Source organism: Aethalodelphis obliquidens, unplaced genomic scaffold, assembly GCF_003676395.1.
Source record: "Aethalodelphis obliquidens isolate GAN/ISIS:26980383/991018 unplaced genomic scaffold, ASM367639v1 scaffold1, whole genome shotgun sequence".
Taxonomy (NCBI): Eukaryota; Metazoa; Chordata; class Mammalia; order Artiodactyla; family Delphinidae; genus Aethalodelphis; species Aethalodelphis obliquidens.
This window is the reverse complement of record NW_020837945.1, coordinates 59,429,066-59,451,315: the sequence shown is the minus strand read 5'-3', so window position 1 is coordinate 59,451,315 and position 22,250 is coordinate 59,429,066. Positions and strand designations below refer to the sequence as shown.

Sequence of the window (22,250 nt, the reverse complement as noted above, 5' to 3'; positions counted from 1 at the left end):
CCTCACGCCCTGGTGGCCGCGTCAGATCTCCCTAGGGCTCTCTGGGTCACTCTCTCCTGGAAGGAGCCCTTGAAAAGCTCCAATCCATATCGCCTCGCTGTGGTTAACTGGGGAGAGGCCAGGAAAATGTCACAAGGACTCCGGGACTCAAGACCGCATTCAACCTGCAGCAGTGAGCCTTCTGAGGCGGTGGACCCGGTTCCAGTTCTGACTGCTCGTCACTCCCGCCCTCGGGGCTGCCGGGGGCTTACGGGACAGGCGGCCGTGGTCCGGCTGGCTGCTGCTCTGGGGGCTGGCTCCAGGGTCATCTCTCTGGATCTGCTGCTCTTTGCTGGCCACGATTTCAGGTTTGGGCCGCCGTCCTGGGTAGAAATGGGTTGAGATCAGCACGAGAGGGAGTGTGCATTAGGTCTCTCTTTGCACACAGTCCTTTCCGCCTGAAGCTCTGCCAGGGGGTCTGACAAGACCATGGAAATAATAGAGGACATTGGAAGTGTGGTCTGAGTTCCAGCTCTGCCCGACAGTCATGAGATTGCACGTGGCCCCCGAGTGTGAAAGGGGCAGAGGGATGCCAGAGGCCAGCTGGTGCCTGTCCTGATACGAGGTGGGACCTCAGCCTAGGCATGCAGACCGGAGGGAGGCAGGAGCTGAAAGGAAGATGAAGTTCAAGGTGAAAAGCTGGGGCAAGGTGAGCAGGACGCCCACCTGGCCTGGTAGGACCGCTCAGGCCCATGGAAGCCCCAAGCTGGGGGCAACACTGGACCCTTACCAGTTCGGAAGGTGACCATGGCCGTCTGGCCTTCGCCTGCACAGTTGTAGGCTGCCATCTCTACTTCATACAAGCTCCCAGGGTCGAGTCTGGTGAGAGTCAGGCGGTGCTGGCTGGCTGGAATGCCAGAGATGGTCCAGTCGTCAGAGGAGTTTGTGACCTGCTGGAGAAGGTGGCTGGTATAAGGACTGGCATCTTGGCCTGGAGCTACAGGTGGGCTGTAGGTTGCAAGGAAAGCAGAACTGAGCCCAAGAGGACAGAAGAAAGGGAGGGAAAATGGGCCAGGTTGGGGGAGAGGTGGCCCTACAGAAGGCAGACCGTTCCTGCTGGCTCTGGGACATCCATCCTTGCTGGGACTCCCTGACCCCTCATCTAATGATCTCATCAAAATTCTGTGGGGAGGGTCAAAATGCCCAGCCGACATTGCTGAGAGTTTCTCCAAAGACCTTCTCTCTTTCTAAAAACCTCCCTATCGCTTCCCGGCCTTTTGCCTAAGATCAAGTGTAAAAACCTCCCTATTTAACTTTCTTTCTCCTCGATCTATTTAAACCAAACACACACAGTACCTTTAGTTTATAGTCTAATGAGATGATGATGAGAATGATAAAAGCATCATAGAAATGGCCACATTTTTTGAGCGCTTACTAGGTGCTAAGCACACTGTATGCACCATAACACGCCTCCACGACAACAGCCCAAGAGATGGGTGTTAATATTGTTCCCACCTCACAAATGCGGAGACTGAGGTTTAGAGAGATGAGCAATTTGTCTAAGACCACATTGCCAGTGAGCACAGAAACCCTGACTTGACTCCAGAGATCAAACTCATCATCGTAACCTACCCTAGAAAGGAAGTCTGGGAGCCAGAAAATCCTGGGTTCAAATCTGGGTTGTGTCTCTTACCACACACACAGGTTACCAGCTGTGTAACCCTGAGCAAGTTCCCTAATCTTTCTGATCCCTAAGCTTTTCTTTTCTAAAATGAAGCAAATAAAACCTCTCAGGTTACTCTGAAGTTTAAATCCGACGATTCACGTGACGTGTCGAACGCTGAAGCTGGCACACAGTAGGTTCCCAACAAGGACATGCCGCGCCCCCTCTTCCTCCGCTCGGTGAGGATTTCATCCTCCTTTTTCTGCTCCTGCCCTCAGGCCTTGCTTAGAACTTAAAAGCCGTGGATGAACGGTAACCATTAGAGATTAATCTTTAATGGCTTCAAATTCCTGGCTCTTTAAAGAAAAAAAAAAAAAAAAGGAGTTCCAGGCTTCCGGACAGGCGTTGCCGAGAGGTTGCTTCATCTCACCCACCCACCTTTCAGGACACAGACTTCACTGCTAACTGTGCACATCTCCGCGAGCCTGCTGGGGCCTGAAGCTGTGGTTTGCTGAAGGAATTAAACAGCTGGTAGGAAAAGCTCTTATCCCCAAGCAGAATATTTCAAAATAGAACAAAACCTACTATTCAAGGGACAGGGATGGTCTGGGCTCATTCATGTTAGGCTTCCAGGACTTGTTCCAAAGGGAGAACTTTTTACAAACTGAGAATCCCCAGTGGTGCTGGAAACCCAAACACAGTAGCCCAGGGTCTGCAGATGCACCAGGAAATGAAAGCTGGCTTCATGCATGTGAAAAAGTGAAAATGAGTTGAATTGACTCCCAGTCTCCAGCAAGAGGGGAGGGGCTGAAAAAACACAACCCAAATGCTGATTTTTGCTTTCAAAATCCTTTCTTGTGTGATGATCTCGAAGACACGTTAGTCCCTCAAGAATGAAACTGCTTTCAAGACATAATTGTGCCTTGGCAACGTCCACCTAACAGCTCCAAGTGCCCCACGGGCCAGAGGCGAACAGAAGCCAGACCCAGCGGGGCACCATCGTCTCACTTCCCCTGTGCCCCTTTTCTCCCTCTGCCTCCTAGCGCTGGCCTCACTTCCACTGGGCTCAGAAATGAAAATAAGAAATGGAACGGTAATTAGTCACTGTCACGCATACTGAGAGGGTGAATGCGGCCTCAGCCTGGCGTTTCCGGATCACCTCGTGTGGCCTTTGCCAGCCTGCCTCTTGGTGAGGCCGTTTCATGGCCACCTATTGGCCCGAAAAATATTATTCTTGCTCTCATGTTGGTTCCTGCCTCCTGGGGACCACGAGCATTTGGCCCGCCCTGATCTTTGTCTCCAACTCTGCAGATGGAGGTGTCCAGTTACACGGGGAAGTGAGGATTAGGACCAGCCCTGCCCATAACCTGGGTTGAACAACACGGCTTTTTGTTAAAAACTCATCCACCCCCTTTGCTGGCTGCCTATGAAGAGGCCAGCAGGCCGAGGGTTAATTAGAAACTGCCCCCTCTCGACCCCCACCTAGGAGGCGGCTTTGCCTTAGGTGCCTCTGTGGACCTGTCCTGGCCGGAGGTCTCCTCGGAGAGCGTGTTAAGAGGAAGACCAGAACGACGGGGCTGTCGGGGTCCGGAGCAGGGGCACAGCTTCTGCACAGGCGGCACCTTTCACTGAGTTTCGCTGGTTTTGTTTCTTTTTGGAGACGGAGGCAAGTTGATAAATGCTTTTCGTTCCGCATTCCTATATTTTCCGTATTTTCTACCAAGTGCACATGGTACTTTTGTTAGCAACAACTAAAGAGATGCATAATAAAACCTGGCATTTATGATACATTATTACTTATCAAATAAGATTTAAAAAATCCATTAAGAATAATTTTCTACTGTCTAATGCCCTTAGGAAAAGAACAGCATGCACCTGGGATAAACAGAAATGTTTTCAAGGATATTTTCTTAAGGGGAATTTCATGTCCTTCTCCCCTGAGGGGTCACAGCAGGTGAGAGTGCAGCCTTGAACGGGGGTTGCGGGGGGGGGGGGGGGGGGGGGGGGGGGGGTGGCAGCCCGGGGGCTGCGTCCTGTCTCGGAGGGCAGAGTGTCTAAGAAGGTGGGCCGGATCCCTCCCTGAGAGCTCCCAACACATCCACCTGGACAGACCTCCTCCTGCCAAGGAGAAATAGCTGAGGTCTGAACAACACAATGTGCTTTTAGCTCAAAGGCCTGCTTGTCAAAGCTGAGCCAGGAGGGATCCTGAGAACTGAGGCAGTATTTGGTAGCCCTCAGAGAAAACACTTGCTCACAGATATTTGTTTTCCTGGCTCTGAAGCTAGCTTGCCACACCCGGGTTCCTGCAGGTATGCACCAGCAGAGCTTAGATTCAAAACAAAACAAAACATCAACAATGAACGGCAGAGGGGAGGACTGGGGTGGTCATTAGGGAGCCTACGAACTCTCCTCGGGACTAGAGGCTGGTGTGCGAGGCTCAGACCTGGAAGCACACCCACGGCTTCTTCCCGGGCCTCTTAGGGCCCCAGATGCCCATCTCACAACCAGCTTCCCGGGAGGTGGTGGGAAAGCACGCCGGAGGGATCAGAAGGTCACGATCAACAGCAGATACGACTCATCCAGGCTTCAGGAGCTCAAGGGGAGATGGCCAGCGGGCGGAGGCCCCCGCCCAGCCTCAGCGAGAGGCAGGCGTAATGCCAGACACCATACCTTGCGGTGTTTCACCACATAGTAGAGGATCGGTGCCCAGCCGCTGCCCTCGTGCCGAGGCCGCCACACCAGCTCGTACGAGTCAGTCTTGGAGGTGCGGGGCGAGCTGAGGATGACAGGAGCCTCGGCGGGGGCCGCCTGCCCCTGCTCTCCCAGGCACGGCCAGGGCGCTGGCAGCGCCGATGCCGGCGGCCTCAGGGCCCCGGGATGGCCCTTCGGCATCTGGGCAGGGCTTCCGGGTCCGGGCGGGGGCACAGGAGCTGTGGCAGTGGCCGGCTTAGCATCCCGCCATGGCCTCAGGGTGGTGCCTGGAGGACAGAGCCGGAAGGAGAAGGTAAGGAAGAGCCCTTAGTCCCCTGGCCACCTGCTGAGCTGTTGTCTCCATGGAGAAAACAGGGAGAAGTCAGAGGGAAGGGCTGCCAGGGCAGGAAGAGCCCCTGGCTCAGGACGTGAAGTGACCATCAGCCCACTGGACACACAGCCGGGCTCCGTGGGGGTAGAGGGCTGTGCCCCAGCCTGGCCAGGAGGGAAAGGCAGCTGGACGCCCCTGCCCGGGCTTCTCGCCACCGGCTTGTTTTCCTGTGTCTGCACCAGGTGCGTCTGAGCAAACCATCTCAATTTGCTCCTGAGGTGCAGGAGCCTGCGTCCTTTTTCTCACATTCTGTGTGGGTGTGGGGACGTGTCCCCTTCCCTGTGGGATCCACACCATGGGACAGTGTGGGCCTCTCCCTGCTCCACTGCGGGGACCTGGAGGTGCGAACTGTGAATGTAAATACGTCTGAGACTCTCAGAGGCAGGAGGGGCCGCTCCTCCTTCAGGAAGCGTCCACAGACTCCGCCAACACTAGTTTCTGCTGCCCGACCTCCTGCGCAGGAGGTCGGCTCCTGATAAAGACGAGTCAGCATTACTCCTTGCTGTGTTTTTCTCCAGTTGATTCTTCGGTAAGTTTTATTTCCTCCCTAGGAAAGGTAGGGTCTCTGCATCCCCCTCATTGCCTAGCCCAGTGCTGAGCAAATAGCAACTGCTCAATCCATGCAGATGTCAACTGAAAGGAATCAAACTAAGAAAGACAGAAGTGCTTTCCTTTGTGCTAGACCAGTGGCTGTCCAGCTGGGTTCCACGGAACTCTCGGAAGCCACAGGTTCTGCAAACCAATTTAAAAGGTTTGTTTTTTTTTTTTAAATACAGTATTTAAATGGGTCATCTGCACTACTAAAAATCTGCACTTCTGACTTATTAGGAAGTCAATGTAAATTTAAACTTACAACTAAAAGCCACTTTTATTTATTTTATATACTGGGGTTTTAAGCTGGATTCCATTTGAGAAAAGGGTTCTATAAACGTTCAGCTGGAATCTCAGACCCTTGGGCTGCACTCACCCGGCCTGGCGGTCCTCAGCTGGACCACAGCGTGGGCGCTCCCGACTTCATTCTCGGCCATGCACTGGTAGACGCCTTCATCCTCGGGCCCTACACTGACCACCCGCAGGGCCCTACGGGACAGTCGGAGGCGCTGGCTGGAGGTGAGGGGCACGGCGTTCCTTAGCCACAGCACGGAGGGCGGGGGGTTCCCTCGCACCTCACAGGTGAGCTTGGCGCTCTGGCCCCAAGGGATGACCAGCTGGGACAGCTCCATGGTGACCTCGGGGGGTTCTGCCAGGAAACCAGAGCAGAGGTAAGAAAGGCTGAGCCCTTCCGTCCAGGCCCAGACAGGCTGGGGAGGGGACTGCTGTTGGGCAAGGCTCCCTCCTTCCCCATGATGTTGGTAGAGGAGAGAAAAGGTCCCATGTCTCCTCCATCAGAGTCTTGACAGGGAAGGGCTACCGGGCCCCTACAGCCTGGCCCCTGGGATCCAAGGCCTCCTACTCTCTCAGTTCTCCTCCATCACTCACTTGGCACGTGACCTCTCACAAGGCACGTGACCCTGTCTGAGCCTCAGCTTATGAGCTTCTAGAGAGGCCGTGCAGATGAGAGAAGGCCCAGGAAAAGAAGGACTACAGAAGACACTCACCGAACACCTGGACGTTGTAGAGGATGACCGCGGCCCCGGGATCCCCAACCCCGTTGTCAGCCATGCAGCGGTAGGTCCCGGAGTCCTCGTCACTGGTGGTGTCGATGAGGAGGTTGCTCAGCAGGAAGCGTGTCTTGTTGTAGCTGGCGACACTGGACCCATCCTTGGCCCAGGTGACCCTTGGGGGTGGGATCCCACCGGCCACACACTCCAGGATGAGACTCTGGCCTTTGGTGACGACGATGGTCTGGGCCTCTGGCGGGTAGATGATGCGGGCAGCCTCAGCAGTGGAGCCTGGAGGGGCAAGGAGAGGAAGGACAGCGTGTAGGACCAGGACTGGGCGCAGAGGATCCCCTCCGCCCTGCCTCAGGTGGCCCAGCCCCAGGCGGCAGCCTGGAGACTGTGGATTTGGAATCAAACAGCTCTTCAGGGGCTTATGACCTATGCCAAGTGGGGCAAGATACTAATTCCCTTGGGCTCCCCGAGGTCTTCCTGCAGAGAGCTGTCAGGAGGAAGAAGTGAGACAGCAGTGCAGCAGTAGCATCAACACAACACATGCCGGATGCCCCTCCGGCCCCAGCCCCCCTCCGTCAATGAGACCCTCCCCTTACGGCGCACGCGCAGCCTGTCACTGGTGCCCGAGGTTTTCACTTCCTGGGTCACTGGGTTGTAGGCGGCGCACTTGTACATCCCCTCGTCCTCCTGGCTGGCGTTCACGATCTGCAGGTTCCCCGACGGCATGATCAGGTAGTTATCTGAAGAGAGGACAGGGATGAATGTGGGCCCAGACTACTGCACTCAGCAGCTCCCACAAAGGATCGGGGCAGGCAGGGCCCAAGTCAGAAGTTGTATACCTGAACTCCAACAAGCCCAAACTGAAAATGCTATTCTCCCCATAAAACCTCACGCCTAGTGGGGCGGAAGTGTCGGGAGTGACACTAACCAACCAGCTAACAAACTGGCTGGCTGACACCCCACCACCATCCCAAGTTCATACATGGGTCTGTGGAAGAGCATTTTATAACTTTTAAGGGGGCTTGCGTGCCATGGCAAGGAGGCAGGATTTGGGATCTGCCAGTCCTGGACTCCAGCTCTGGATCTGCCGCATACTAACTGTGTGATCCTGGGCAAGTCCATTAACCTCTCAGATCCTGTTTCCTCATTTGTAAAACAGCATGACGTGTGCTGCCTCAGAGCCATTTGTAAGGACTGAGAGGCCCGTGCTGCACACATGGGAGATGAGCTGATCATTCCTGCAAGCCACCAGGAAGGAGGGAATTGACTTTAGAATTTCCCATCAGTCTCTGTCACGGTCACAGCTCTGAGCCATCTCACTGTTGAATTTCTGCAGCCAGGGAGGGATATTCTAAGCCCCAAGCCCCACCCTCTCCATGAATACCACTGAAGCCCTTCCCCCTGCATCGCTGGCCTGCTAGGCTCTGTCTGCTTCTGGACCAGGGGTGCCATGGGGGTGGGGTCCCAGGGCTGAGTTCAGCTTCTTTCCACAGGAGACAGATTCACAGCGACTCACAGTACACTTGGTGGCTGGGTTGGTGTTTAGCTTCCTGGCAGGCAAAGCACTGGTCATCAGCTTTGAGCTTCCTGGTGGCCTGCCCTTGGCAATCTGGATGTCCCTGCAGTCTAGGCTCATTGAGTCTGGTACCTGGCTGTCACTGGGCCGCCCCAGGTGTGAGCTGCTTAAGGCAAATGCCAGATGGAAAGGAAAAAGCCCTTGACTCTTATGGGATGGGCAGGCCTTCTCTAGGGGCTACTGCCAGGCTTCTGCTAGGGACAATAGACATTCATACTCTCCTCAGTCTCCGGTTATTTCTGAGTGGCAGGATTAGGCTTTTTACCCTTAAAAAAAAAGGTTTTTGTATTTTCTATAGTAAACATATACTCCCCTTTCATAACCAGAAAGTTAACAAAGATATTTTTAAATCTCTAGGACATTTAAAAAGGGACACATTTTGAAGTGTCGGGTCCAGCCATAGGGTCTACTTGGCCTTGGGTGCAGGTCAGTTGTGGAAAGAAGCTGACTTGGCCTTGAGAGAGAGCTTCTCTCCCTGCTGGCACTCTGTGGACGAAAGCCTGGTCGCCACTGGACCAGCTGTCACGTCCACTTAGCAGGAAGCTGTGACTGTTGAGAGGTTGCGTTACCAGCTCTGCTGTGCGGGGGAAGAGCCCCGTCTCCCAACAGGGAACCCCACAGCTCCAGGAATGTCTGGTATGTCAGGCAGCCCTCCTGTGTGTGCCTGGTGGCGGGGAGCTTGCACAGGGAGAGTCTCAGCCCTCATCCATGGCAGCAGCTCAGCAGCATTTGCCAGGGCCTCAAAGGATGAAGAGATTCCTCGCGACAGGTTCACGGGACCTCCACAGCGGAGGCCAATCCCTTCAGGATCCCGCAGGGCTAAATGTCAGGGCAGAAGACAGCTGACGAGCATGGGGAGGGGCTGCCGGCGTGGCGACGGGGGTTTGGGAAGCGCTGCAGAGACGGCCAGCTTCCCTCCTGGCCCCGGCCGCTGGGCTCACCTCTGGAGGCCTCCAGCCACTCGTGTTTGACGCTGTATCGGACCTGGGCTTTGGGGTGGCTCTCAGGAAGGTGACAGGCGATGACCGCCGTGTTCCCCTCATCCACTTCAATCACGTGCTGCACGTCTAACTTGAAGTCCTGGAGATCTGTGGAGAGAAGGGAAGGGGCCGGTTGGGCCTCGATGGCTGACAGAGGCAGACAGTGCGACATTTCAGGGTGGGCTTGTGCCTCCGTGTCTTTGGTCACAATCAACAGCAGCAAGAAGCTCACACACTGCTCTGGGGGCGCTCCGAGTCCTTCCTCCAACCTTTCGGTGTCTAGAGGAGTTTACAGGAGGGAACGTGTGGCCCGCGTCACTGCATGGGGAGCTCAGCTGGGTGTATATAAGCTGAGGGGGCGGGGTGTAGAGAATTCCATGAAGTGATGCGGGTGACGCAGACCAGCCTCTTTTGTTACACTGACATGGGGGCAAGTTGGCTAGGCCCATCGGCCCCACCGAGCCTGGCTGGAAATGGGTCACAGTCAAGGCACAGATGTCCCGGCACAGCTCATGGAGACTGAAAGGAACAACGATAGAGAATGCTTCTGTCTGTTTTCCAGTTCAATCAAGAATCGCCTTCTCCTCAGACATCCACAGTGAAAAGTGAAAGGTCCGAGATTCTGCTCAATTGCTAACCGTGGTTACAACCAGAAGGCTGATTCCTGCTACCCAGGAGCTACGCAGTCCTCCCCAGTATCCTCGGGGATTGGTTCCAGGTGCCCCACTAAAATCGGCGGATGCTCAAGTCCCTTATACAAAATTGTGCTGGACAGCAGTTGCAGTCGGCCTGCCGTATCCTCGGATTTTCCACCTGCAGATTCAGAGAGCCGACCACATGTCGTGTCATGGCTAATTCTTTCTCAGAGCTAAGGATGGGGATCTGTGGATGCCCGAAGGATTTTCTAGGGCAAAGAGGGATGTCCCCAGGGTGGCTTAATGGCAGTGGAATGCGGGCGAGCCGAGGGTCCTGACGCCAGGCTGCAGTCTCTCCTGACTTAGCTCAGTGGCAGGAAGACTGGGATTTAAACTGGAGAGGATGGAGATCCATCTGGAACCAAAGCAGGATGTTTCCTAAACAATCCAACGGTCCAAACAACAAAACTCTCTTTGAGCCAAATCACTGCTGTGGTTGAACAAAACGGGCCATTTGTGCAACAAAACCGCATTCCAAAGTTGGTGTTCAGGATTGTGGCTGCATTTAATTTAAGAGAGGAAATAAAACTAATAGAGAATACGATAAGAGGGATGAAAATATTTACCCAGACACTCTCTCCATAAAGGTACTCAGAAAGCCCTGAGGCACCATCTCAGTGCCGACCACACCACATTCTGATTCGCAGCGTAACTGCAGTTCGCAGCAAGACTCCACCTACCTGTGCGGTTGGTTCCCAGACAAAGCAGAAGGAGCGGTGGGAATCAGGTTTCTCACAGAAGACGTGAGCTAATTACCAAAAACAAACTGCTGTCACCAGAGGAGAGCTCAGTGATCAAGGCACTCAGGGAGGTCAAGAGGTTTCCCATTTAATGGAACTTTCAAGAAGTTCTTAGTCAAGCCAAGCCAGAGCAGGGGAGGAAAGCCCTTTTATTTCTATGAAAGGATCACTGTCCCCTTGATTCCAATATTCGACTGTGAACTTTTTAGGGGCAGGGACCAAGTCTTCTTCATGTATGTGTCCTCTGAACCTAACCAGCGCCTGGCGCAAGGAGATGCTCAGTGAATGCTGGATGACCGATGAGTGACTATCTTGGAGCTGGGCCACTCATGTCAGGTACAAGATGCCCACGCATGTTGCCTGTGAACTCGAATTTCATAGTTGAGTTGGGTCTACAGTATGAGCTCAAGGGCTTAGCACAACAAATTTTCCATGAACCTCTTATCCAAGTGTGGCCAACCTTTATCTAAGTTTGGATATTTTGAAAATAGCATGTTTCTTGAGTGATTACTTCCAGGGTCACAGGAAAAATAGGTGTAATAAATGTGGAATAAGAAATACATGCTGTTGGTCGGGACAAGGTGGCAGAGTAGAAGACCTTGAGCTCACCTCCTCCCACGAGCACACCAAAATCACAACTAACTGCTGAAGAGCCATCAGTAGAAAAGACTGGAACCTACCAAAAAGACATATTCTACATCCAGAGACAAAGAAGGAACCACAACAAGATGGTAGTAGGGGCACACTCGAGATACAATCAAATCCCATACCCCCAGGTGGGCAACCCACAAACTGGAGAATAATTATATCACAGAAGTTCTCCCACGGGAACGAGAGTTCTGAGCCCCATGTCAGGCTCCCCAGCTTGGGGGTCTGGCATCGAGAGGAGGAGACCCCAGAACATTTGGCTTTGAAGGTCAGTGGGGCTTGATCGCAGGAGCTCCACAGGACTGGGGGAAACAGAGATCCACTCTTAGAGGACACACACAAGGCCTTGTGGGCACTGGGACCCAGGGCAAAAGCAGTGACTTCATAGGAGCCTTTGCCAGACCTACCTGCTGGTCTTGGAGGGTCTCCTGGGGAGGCAGGGGGTGGCTGTGGCTCTTTCTTGGGACGTAAAAGCTGGCGGTGAACGTATCGGGATTACTCATCTGAAGGCTGACATCTTGCTTGGGCCATTAGCACCAAGACCTGACCCCGCCCAACAGCCTGCAGGCTCCAGTGCCGGCACACCTCTGCCAAACGACAGTCCCACCCATCAACAGACAGGCTGCTTAAAGACTTCCTGAGCACACAGCCACCTCTAAACACGCTCCTTGACACAGCCCTGCCCACCAGATGGCCAAGACCCAATTCTACCCACCAGTGGGCAGGCACTGGCACCTCCCACCAGGAAGCCTGCACAAGCCTCTAGACCAGCCTCACCCACCGGGGGGGCAGACACCAGAAGCAAGAAAAACAGTCACATAGCCTGCGGAACTGAGTCCAAAAACACAGGTCTGGACCCACCCTGGGACCAGCTGGTCCCTGGCCACCAGGTGACGAGAGGGGAGTGTACTGCTGGGATACACAGGACATCCCCTACTGAGGGTCACTTCTCCATGGCTGAGAAACACAACTAACCTTCCACATACATAAAAATACAAATAGAAGTTTAGACAAAATGACACGACAGAGGAATATGTTCCAGATAAAGGAACAAGGTAAAACCCCAGAAGAACAACTGAGTGACGTGGAGATAGGCAATCTACCAGAGAAAAAGTTCTGAGTAATGATCGTAAAGATGATCCAAGAACTCAGGAAAAGAATGGATGCATAGAGCAAGAAGTTACAAGACGTTTTTAACTAAGAATTAGAAAATATAAAGAACAACCAATCAGTTGAAGAATAACTGAAATGAAAAATACACTAGAAGAAATACATGCTGTTGACCAAGTAGTGTGGCAAAAACAATGACAGAATGCCTGATTCATCTCTATGGCCACAGTTTGCTTTCCAGGCTGAACCAGTGGGTCCTGGGGGTCAAGGTGAGCTCTCTCATGGATTCCTTCCTTTGGGTGGGTGCAGGGCCTTCTGGGCTTTTAAAGAATTATCTCATCGTTATTTAATTTTGTGTTGGTGATAACCAACACAAACTAAGTTGCAAATTCCTAGCGGGCAACCTATTAATTTTGCACTCCATGCCCCCGCCCCAAGCCCCACTGCACCGTCTTCAGGATGCACCATGCTCACTTAGTTCTTGTTGAGTGACTAGTTGGGAAGGCTGTGCCCAAGGCCAGCTTGGTGGGCATGCACGCTGTGCAGCTGTGCCGGGCCCTGCGCTTGGAAGACTTTCCCTTTGCACTGAGCCCCACAGAATATGGAGCCCAGTCTCGGCTGAGCCTCTCAGCCAGGAGAGCGGATGTGTTTTCTCCCAGAGAGAAGGGAGGGTGGACTGCCTGGGCTCAGCGTGTTCTAGCTGGACGTTGCTATCTGCTTTCCCAAGCAAGGCACTTCAGCAATGCAAAGGTCTTAACCCTCCTCAGCACAGGGTGTGCCCTACCTGCCGAGTCAGGAGGCTCCCCACAAAGTGAGCCGTGGGCGATCGTGAGCTCAGGGGCACCTGGAAAATTCCTCAGTCACTGAGAAGCACTCCCATGCACGCTCTAATAAATCTAAAAACGACTCCACCAAGAGTTTCTGAGTTTTTGCTTCACCCTTCTTCTTTACCTCGTTCTAAGAAAATCTGCCTCAAGCAGGAATGTACTTAAGCCTAACAGATCATTTTGCAAGAAAGATGTGAGCAACGGAAAGGAGTCTGGGATCAGAACGCCATCTCCAGCTTAGCCCTTGGCTTCTGCCCCATTGTAACTGAGGTCTTATCCGTGCACGGAGCACGCTGTCCTCCATGTACCCACCTCACTGCCCCAACACTGGATAACACTATGCACTCCCCCTTAAGCCCCTCGTGGTGCCTTCTGCATGCTCGGACAATCCACTGCTGCCTTGGAGACAGCAGGCTGTGTGTGCAGTAGCGGGGGCACTGGTCAGCCATGGCCCCTCTGTTCTGATGCCTACATGTGCACGACAGCCCATGCGGGCAGGACCCAGGACACCCCAGCTGGGCTTCCAGCGCCCCACAAGGGCCGACTGGCAGGCGAGCCTCCTGGCTTCAAAACAAATAAGCAGCAGTTGGGTCCTTGGCCCTGTCCCCCCAAAGCTTAAGCTTTAGCTGTTGCTTCACTAGACAAATGCTCCCAATTTGGCTGCTGGAGCAAAAGTTGAGTTTCACTAAAAAGGGATCAAAGGCAGAGTAATGAAGTGATGGACGATCTGAAAATCAGAGCACCCCCTCTTCTAGCAGTTCTGGGCAGGAAGGAGGCCAGGCAGGGGCAGAGGCTTTGTGATCAATAACACTCTAATCGGCCACCAGATGAGAGGCAGATGCGGGGAGATCTCGTTGGCTGCATAGGAAGGGAAGCAGCCTGTTCTCAGGCCCCCTTGTCTGCAAAGCCAGTTTCCTGAGTCCCTGGGCTGCTCAGAGCGCCTCGCTGGGAGTAAGGGGCAGGCCCTTCAGTTACAGATGGGGTTAGCAGGCCTCAGGCCTCGCTGCACAACGATGCATCAGGTTTCCTGGGGGAAATGGTTTGACAGGACACCTGCCCTTGCCTGTTGGCTGGTGTGTTTGAGAAATCCATCAGAGGAATGTTTTTGCAGCTTTAATCCTCTTACCTTCCCTCAGACCCTTCTTCTGCATCCCCTCTTTGTGTATTCTTCCAACTATTTTATTAACGGGTCGGCGCTCATCAAATGCCAATGGGCTCACTCCTGTTTCTCAGCTCTCAACAGGTCAGAAGCCCCTGGTCTTTGAGGCCATCTCTGGGTTTATGGACCTTCTTTATTTGTCACAGAGCTTCGTGCTTTCTGAGAAAGCCCATAACATCTCAGGCTCCATATGGAACCCTGCCCGGTTCCTTGACTTCTAAGCACGCAATTTCTTAACGGAACATATATCTTCTCATATATCACTTACGTAGGAGCCTTGGATACACAGATTACAGGGATCTGCTCAGACACAAATCATGCAATATGCTCTGAGTTTCCTCCACACTTACAGGGTACATCAGGCTCCTACCTTCTTAGCTGTGGGGATAAAAGGAGGAAAATAAAAACTTTCAGAGGCATGTCGGGTGTGGCTGCCATCACCAGGATCATAGGCGAAACTACAAACTGACAAATTTCCCCTTGAGCCCCTTCTGAATTTCTTTCTCTCCACCTTCTAGCCTGATCCTTCCTTTAAGAATAAAAGGCTCAGTAGATCTATGAATTCAATGACAATATTCAGTGTATGTTTGTTCATTCTCGTAACACAAAACTGTCGAATCTTGATGGTAGGCTCATCCTCCAGTTTTTATAGACTCTACCTGTCCCGTCGCGTGGTACACTTTGCCTCCCCAGAATGCCCCCAGTGTGATCACTAAACCCAACTTTTACTTTCAGGGAGTTTCCTTATTTGATCGTCTTCTCCCCGAGTTCCTCCCTTAGGCTGAAAATTAAAGTTCGCTTCTGTTTAAGAAAGAAGTCAGGTAAGACGGTGCCTTCAGGTGGAGGCTGCCTGGATTTACCAACATCCCCATCTCCCTGAGCACTTCCGGCTTTCAACGCCTCCAGGCATTTCTCGTACCTAGTCAGTCCCGTCCTACCCTCCTGCCTGTTCTCGGGGAGCACAGGACGAGCCTGCACGCATCTGCCGAGGCTGGATGGGATCCACCAGATCGTGAGGCGACTGAGTTGGGCTCACTTGGCAACGCTGCCGGGAGGCTCAGCAGCCTCGTGGCCATCGGCAAGTTTCTAGGCTGACTGATCATCCAACCCCTTAACTCTCCTGGCCGCCAGGCCTCAACTTTGCCCCTGTGCTGGCTTGCTGCGTCTACGGCCAGTGTTACAAAACGTAGAAAGAGCTTGCCTGATGGAGTACCCCAGTGACATGCTGACCCTGTGGCCCATCCCTGCGTGTTCTGAAAGGCAGCAAAGGTGCAGAGGAAGTAGAACCAAGCGCCCGGGGCTCACCGCTCTACTGATGGACTGGGAGGCGCTGTCTGAGCAGGGGAAGGGTCCTAGGCCTTGCCTCCCTGTGTGGGCTCTTGCGATGCAGGGGCTCTCCAGTGCCCTGAACTGCTTCACGGACGGGCAGAGAATCACAGCACGACTTGATCTCCAAGTCACCTGAGGAGCCATGGCCTGGCACGACCCCATGGTCAAGCCTCTGAAAGGAAGTGCGCTACAAGTGGAAAACCATGGTGACGGACTGCAGAAGCGGAGTGGAGGCTGGGTCCTGACGGTGTTCCTGTTAGAGGTGGGACTGCCTGGATTCTGGTGAGTCGACGGGGTTTACTGTGGGATGGGCGGGCCTCTCAGACGCCACGCATTCTGGGTAGTGACTAAGCCTATGACTAGTCCATAGCCCCGGCACACAGACCACTGAAGTCAAACCCAACTGCGGCCCACAAGGCTGGGCAAAATCTGCATATTATGCAGTCGGCATCTGGCACGATACCATCCTTCCAGACACCACTGATTCATTCACTCAGCCATCCAGAAGCTGCAAAGATACCAAGAAGATAAAGACGTAGTTCCTAACCACAGGAGCTTTACTCTAATAGAAAAGACAGTTAAAACAACACACAAGGCAGGGTACAACAATTCGCACGAGTGGTGTCCCCAGGTGTAGTCCCTGCCACCTTCACCAGCATTCCAACCTAAGTTAGGTTACCTCGATCTCCAGAACAACTTAGAAAGGGGGTTGGTGGAGTGAGTAACCGTCCCTTTGCAGGCTGGAAGAGTGGACAAATACATTTGCTCTCTTCAGGATTTTTTTCTGCCTGTTCAATTGCATAATTTTGGCTCCAAAGCTGTCTCCTGACAGCCATGGAAACGTGACATGAAATTTCTCACACACACTTTCTGATGAAAGCAAGGCATGCTATTTAAATAAAAACAGTTTCTATGGGGGAGAGAAAAACCTTGGTAGATGCCAAACATATTAGTTGTTAAATCTTGTGTTTCTTTCTTTTCTTTTGAGTTAAGGTGGGGTGTGCACCTAGATTGGAGCAGTGGGAGAAAGCTGAGGTTGGGGAAGAGATGAAAGGCCCAGAGGGAGGAGAGCAGAAGATCAGAGTCAAGACTGGAGGTGGGGAGGACAGGAGAGAGGGCATAAAAGGAGGGGTGCGAGAGGAAGGAGGAGGAAACGAAAAAGAACCTAGTTTGCAATGTCATTAAATGATTTGCAGTAAACTGGCCTAATGCTTCAGGAATTTCTTGGCTTGAACCAATTAAAAATATATATTTTTTAAAAGACATATGAGAATGAGAAATGTTATTAATCGTTGAACACAAACCAAGGATGGGAGCCGTTTCTCCACTGAGTCTGGCAGCCAGATGAACAGAGAAGATGTCTGTAGACAATCCCATTTATTTGACTCCAGTGCTGCTGTGAAGTAGGGCTGGCTAGCAGAACTGGGGAGTTTCTTTTGGACTAGACGAAGGAATAAAATGGTTTGAAAACATACACTGGGGAAAGAGAGAAGAAGGAAAAAGAAGATTGACTTGCCAGCAACCCACATCACACATATTTCTCTGATCAACCAAATATAAACTAGAAACTTAGCAATGGGAAAATTAATGTGAATCCCGGTGGTCTAGACTCATCAGAGCCAGAGCTGCTTCCTGGCATGGCCTTTGGCAGGCTGGCGGCCTGTACAGGAAGAGAGAGAGGAGAGAAGACGGAGGCGTTCAGAGGAACAATGGACGTGAACCCTTCAGCGTGGCCTTTACAAACAGAATTCTAGGTGGGAGAGGCGGGGGCACAGTCTGAAGGCCGTGGGACCCACAGTGGTTCCCGCTTTCCCCTCCGCACACCTGGGAACTACGTAGTCCTAAAAGCAGTAATGACTACCCATGTCGTCTGCCCACCCTCTCTGACAGTGTCCCGTGAAGCATCTGGTAGGACGTGGAGCCACTTCCACTGGCGTCTCCCTTCAAACGTTCCAGAGTTTCCTCTAAAACTGCTTCACGCTTCTGACGTCCATCAATTTTTCTAAACCCTTCCTGAATCTATTTGTATTTTCAGTCTGTTTATACCCCAAGATGTTGCTTCATCCTTTCTTGTTTACTTCCTCAAAATTTTTACTATGTCATAGTCTGGTGAAGAAATCTTTGTTCACCTTCTGCATGCCCTTTCTGATCTTCTAGACTTCAACCACATCTTATCTGGGAGTCTGCCTCTCCCTAGACATTCACCGAAGGCCTAGCCTGTGCCAGGCCCACTGCTGTGCAGCAGTGTGGTGGTCACAGAGGTGAAGGGCAAAGAGACGGTGGCAGGAGAGGCCTAGAGAAGTAAACTCGGGATGGTAGGGAGCCGGGAAGAGGGGGCCCCACTCCACACTTGGGGGGTCGAGGGGGTCAAGAAAAGATTCTTAGAGGAGAAGATACTTGAATCTTGAAAACTGAGAAGGAATTTATTAACCCAAGGGAGGTGGGAACTCTCTGGGGAAGAGAACGGAAAGGAGGTTGTTACAGGTGGATGGAGAGCCATTCCAAAAACCAGTGCAAGACTAGCTGAGGAAATGGCAGGGTTGCTGGCTCTGGAGTGGGAGGTAGGGCTGAGAGGGAGGCTTAAGCGTCACGCTGCAGCCTGGGTCTTACTCTGTGATGCCTTTTCAATGTTTTTAAGTAGAAAAGGAACGCACTCACCAAAAATGAAGCACAATTTTCCCTAAAGAAAAAAACATGCTGTTTCTGCCTTAGCAAGTTTTTTTTTTCCTTTTACTTACCTTTTTTTCCCTCAGTATTAAGTGATAGTCCTTTATTTAGATTTGAACATTTTGTCCCATTTGCAGGACAGGCTCACTGTTCTATAGTTCCTGGGACTATTACCAGATTCCAAAAATGGTTGCAAGTCTAAAAAATAAGATCAGGGTAGAAATCCCTAAACTCTTCTACACACACAAAAAAAGGAGAGCCAAGGAACTCATTTGCTCTCCTGATTCTTTTTCATTTTAAAAGAACCATCTTGCATCATGTTCTTTAGAGGTTCCAGTGATTTCAAGCAAGCTAATCAATCCCTCCCCTTGTCTTCCTGCGCAAAAGGCTTCTTAAAGTCTGTTCTGGCTCACTGAATCTATAGTTGTACCTGCTTAACACACTGTGTGGTCCTTCCCTTTTCTCTTAGCTTAGAAAACGAACCTAGGATTTTATTTAAGCATATGGGTGTGTGTGCAAAGAACAGACTGAGGAGAGGAGTGGGGTAGGTTAAGAGTCCTAAGCATGTCCTTGGGAGAAGATGCACCTTGGAACTGAGCCCTCTTTTGGTAAATACTGACGGTTGCTAAATAGAGAATTGGAACCCTGGCTGTTTGGGGCAGTTGCTGCCATGATGCCCTGAGCTAACTCCACACATTTGTCTGGGCACCTGTGCCAGGCCTACTGGGATTAGCATTGCCAAAGCCCTTTGAAGATTTCACCAGAATACCAGGGGAAATTCTTGTGAGGTGTGAATTTCTGCCTGTATCCACTAGAAAACAGAAAGGGTTAATGTGACTTTGGCCTAAAGCTGTAAGGTATTCCTTAGTCATCTCCTATTTAGGTACTCAAGTTGCTTAGTACCTTTTAGGTTTAAACTGTCTTTCAATAATTTTCTTGTCCAACTGGCAAAGTAAAATACACAACGCTTACGGCAGAAAGCAGCTGGATTTCAAGCTCAAGTTAGTTCTCCTTTTCCAACTATACCACCGTGTGGAGCTGTCTCTCTGCCTCTCCCAGCAAAGGCAGATTCACCCTCTGCCTGGAGGGCATCTTCAGACCCAGCTTTCAGAGGCAGACTCCTTTCCCCTCCTAGGGAAATACAGCCACTGGGTGATTGTCTCTGTCTTGCCACCTCATCCTAATTTCAGGATCTGACTGAACTCACTATGGAATTATCTGCACCGTCCAAGAAACTGCACTGGGCTTAGGTCTAAGTACAGGATGTAGAAAGCTGAACTTCGTTGTTGAAGGTCTGAGAAAGGGATGGGAGGACTCAAAAAATTAGAGAGAAAGGTTGTCCCTCACACATTCTTCAAGGCTCAACCCTGAGTCTTCCTCAATCCCCTGAAACTGAAATGAATCACTGTTCACCTGAACTCCCATTAAAATCTGTTTATATCTCTATTAGGCAACTCATGGGTCTGACTGACCTGCTTCATGGCTAACATGTAAATGCAGTCCACCTTCTCCATCAGACTAAGAGATCCTCAACAGGAGGGACTAGGTCTTACCGTGCTGTTGGAAATTCTAAACACTCCCCAATTCGCAGGACACGAATCTCCAAAACACCCAGATATTGAACTCAGGACAATGGCTGGTTTGCTGGTTCCCTAGTGGGACTCATGACTCTCCAGCCTGCCGGCTAGCCCTATGGATTTTGGACTTACCAGCCTCCACGATCATGTGAGCCAATTCTTTAAAATAAATCTTTCTCTCCCTTTCTTTTTTCCTTTCTCTACTCGTCTTTCTCTCTCTCTCTCTCTCCCCATATGTGTGTGTGTGTATAATTATATATATGTTCTCCATAAAATTACATGTGTATATATAATTATATGTGTGTATATATATTCATATGTATGTTCTCCACAAAATTATGTGTTTATATAATTATGTATGTGTGTATATATGTGTGTGTGTATATATACATACATGCATTTTATATATATATGTGGTGGGGGGAGAGATTGGCTCTTCTTCTCTGGAGAACCCTGACTAAAAACAAGGATAGGGCTTCCCTGGTGGCGCAGTGGTTGAGAGTCCGCCTGCCGATGCAGGGGACACCGGTTCGTGCCCTGGTCCGGGAAGATCCCACATGCCGCAGAGCGGCTGGGCCAGTGAGCCATGGCCGCTGAGCCTGCGCGTCCGGAGCCTGTGCTCCGCAACGGGAGAGGCCACAACAGTGAGAGGCCCGCGTACCGCCAAAAAAAAAAATTAATTAATTAAAAAATAAATAAAAACAAGGATAAAGGAAGCTAAAAATATATTTTTTTTTAATGTCGACAGCAATCCTTAATGGCCTATTCTAATTCAGGGTCACAGCACAGAAGACCTTAAGGAAGTGTCTGATGGGAATCAGAGCTGGGGAGCTGAGTAAGAAGTCATGGCTTCTGTTTGTGGAACTCACAAGGCCAAGGGCCAGGGTCGGCCCATCCTGCCAGCGCAAACCAGCACTGTCTCCTTGGAACAATAAGCAGCAGTGAGCCAACACAAGCATAAATGGGCAGCTCTGCGGGCTACACTGACAACATATATGCAGTGACACTACGGGCTGCTCTCAAAGGTGGCGGGGAGGTGGGAACCCAGGTTGGAGAACATGTGAGTAGGGGAAGCTGAGAACTTCACAGGAAATGGGTTTGCTCTCTCTTCCTGATAAGCCAGTCCTCTCTCTTGGCTCTGGCTGTGACGGAAGCTTTGCCCCTCCTGGGCTCTGTCGTCCTAGGGCTGCTCCCAGAATGCAGTTGGGCAGCACAGGGTTGGGCACCGGCCTCAGAGCCTTCTGCAAGAGGATACTCCACGGATATGTGCTGACCAAATGGGTGAGTGAATAAAGTCTGGAATTCATAAAATGCCTCAAAATATTACTATCATATACTCTCTCATTTGATTCTCTAAAAACCAAAACAAAACAAAACCATAAGATGGATGATGTAATCATTACTGTGCTCATTTCACAGTTGTGGCAATCTGAGAAATCAAGTGACTTGCCCAAAGCCACATTAACTCTTAAGTGGCAGAGTTAAAACTTAAAAAAAAAAAAGATCCTCGGTTTAAGTTTCTTGTTTTTTCCATCCTACCAGTTGGGCTCTTCATTTCACTCATGGGTTAAATTATGGTAACAAAGGGCCCCTGTCCCCTTCTGACCTTTCCTCAAAGGCACAGAGTCATGGACACAGCTGCCTAAGGGGAACTCCTTCCCTTCCTGTCAGCTGTCTTGCCTCTGATCTCTGATGCCAGAGAAGGATAATTCAGGAGTACGTGACTGGTCCTAGGGCTTAAAGACCTTACGGAGGGGTTACATATCGGCTGTCAATTAAACCAGCACCAGCATAAGACTTCACATTAGCCTGAGGACTAAAATCCCCAGATATAGAATTATTACCCAGTTACCGCTTATTTTATTTCCAACTATGACTGGGAGAATTAACTGAAAAGATAGAAAGAAGGTAAAAATGAAGAATTATTAGGAGTTTATCTGAATGGTAGATGACGAGTGGTAAGGGGTCGGAAACAGCTTTCACGCTGCATGCCGGCTCTGAACTGGCTGTGATTACGTGCTGTGCTGTGTGGAGAACAACGCTAAGGATGCCTCGGGGTCCAGCAACAAGGAATGCGGTGTCCACGGGCAACATCCGCTGTTGGTTCAGGCTCACAAAGTGGTGGTGCCCGGGTGTGAAGCTTGTGAAAAGAGAGGTAAGGGGAAGAGAGGTAAGAAAGGAGAGCAAAGTCAAAGCACTTCAAAAAGAATTAAACATGCTCTGAAGAGAGGCATTAGCAGCAAGAGAGATTCACCACAAAGAAAGCTTAAGTGAAAAGGGGAAAAAAATCGCCACAGAAGAGAGTGGGAAGGGCACCTCCACAGAGAGTAAGAAAAGCAGTTCTCCACACAGCCAGGACCACCTGGAGGAGAGGGTGGGAGTGCACAGGTGAGACTTCAGGTGGTCCCATTTTACCTGAAGAACACAGGCTGATGTCACCAGGCAGGGGTAAAGTTCAAGTGCACCCCCTGGCATCAGAGTAAAAGTGGTCTGGACCAGGGAAGTTCTGGCAGCAGCCTCCTCCACATCCCTGAATCCTCAAGCCAGGTCTCAGCCCCCATCACTGAACGCCCCATCACTGAACGCCCCCATCACTGAACGCCCC

The 22,250-nt window shown here is 51.3% G+C and overlaps 1 protein-coding gene and 1 long non-coding RNA gene across 10 annotated transcripts in view; one reads left to right on the top strand and one right to left on the bottom strand.

The window, feature by feature from the left end:
* BOC (BOC cell adhesion associated, oncogene regulated) overlaps positions 1-22,250 on the bottom strand; it is a 241,596-nt gene that overhangs the window by 15,395 nt on the left and 203,951 nt on the right. For 4 of the 9 annotated variants that reach the window (XR_003432498.1, XM_027104803.1, XM_027104813.1 and 1 more), the window contains 7 exons: positions 8,855-9,001; positions 6,934-7,077; positions 6,323-6,616; positions 5,692-5,964; positions 4,313-4,620; positions 770-932; positions 252-362 (listed from right to left, as the gene is read on the bottom strand). Coding sequence is in view for 8 of the 9 variants with exons in the window: in XM_027104803.1 (XP_026960604.1) it covers positions 252-362; positions 770-932; positions 4,313-4,620; positions 5,692-5,964; positions 6,323-6,616; positions 6,934-7,077; positions 8,855-9,001 (1,440 nt within the window). In the remaining variant the exon portion in view is untranslated. Of the gene's footprint in view, positions 1-251; positions 363-769; positions 933-4,312; positions 4,621-5,691; positions 5,965-6,322; positions 6,617-6,933; positions 7,078-8,854; positions 9,002-11,383; positions 11,595-14,039; positions 14,451-15,377; positions 15,661-22,250 lie in introns of those variants that run through there. The other 5 variants (XM_027104841.1, XM_027104854.1, XM_027104863.1 and 2 more) reach the window with 5 other exon arrangements.
* LOC113619698 (uncharacterized) lies at positions 17,011-21,132 on the top strand. The gene is made up of 2 exons (XR_003432501.1): positions 17,011-19,793; positions 20,422-21,132. It is a non-coding gene; the product is annotated as an uncharacterized LOC113619698 (long non-coding RNA).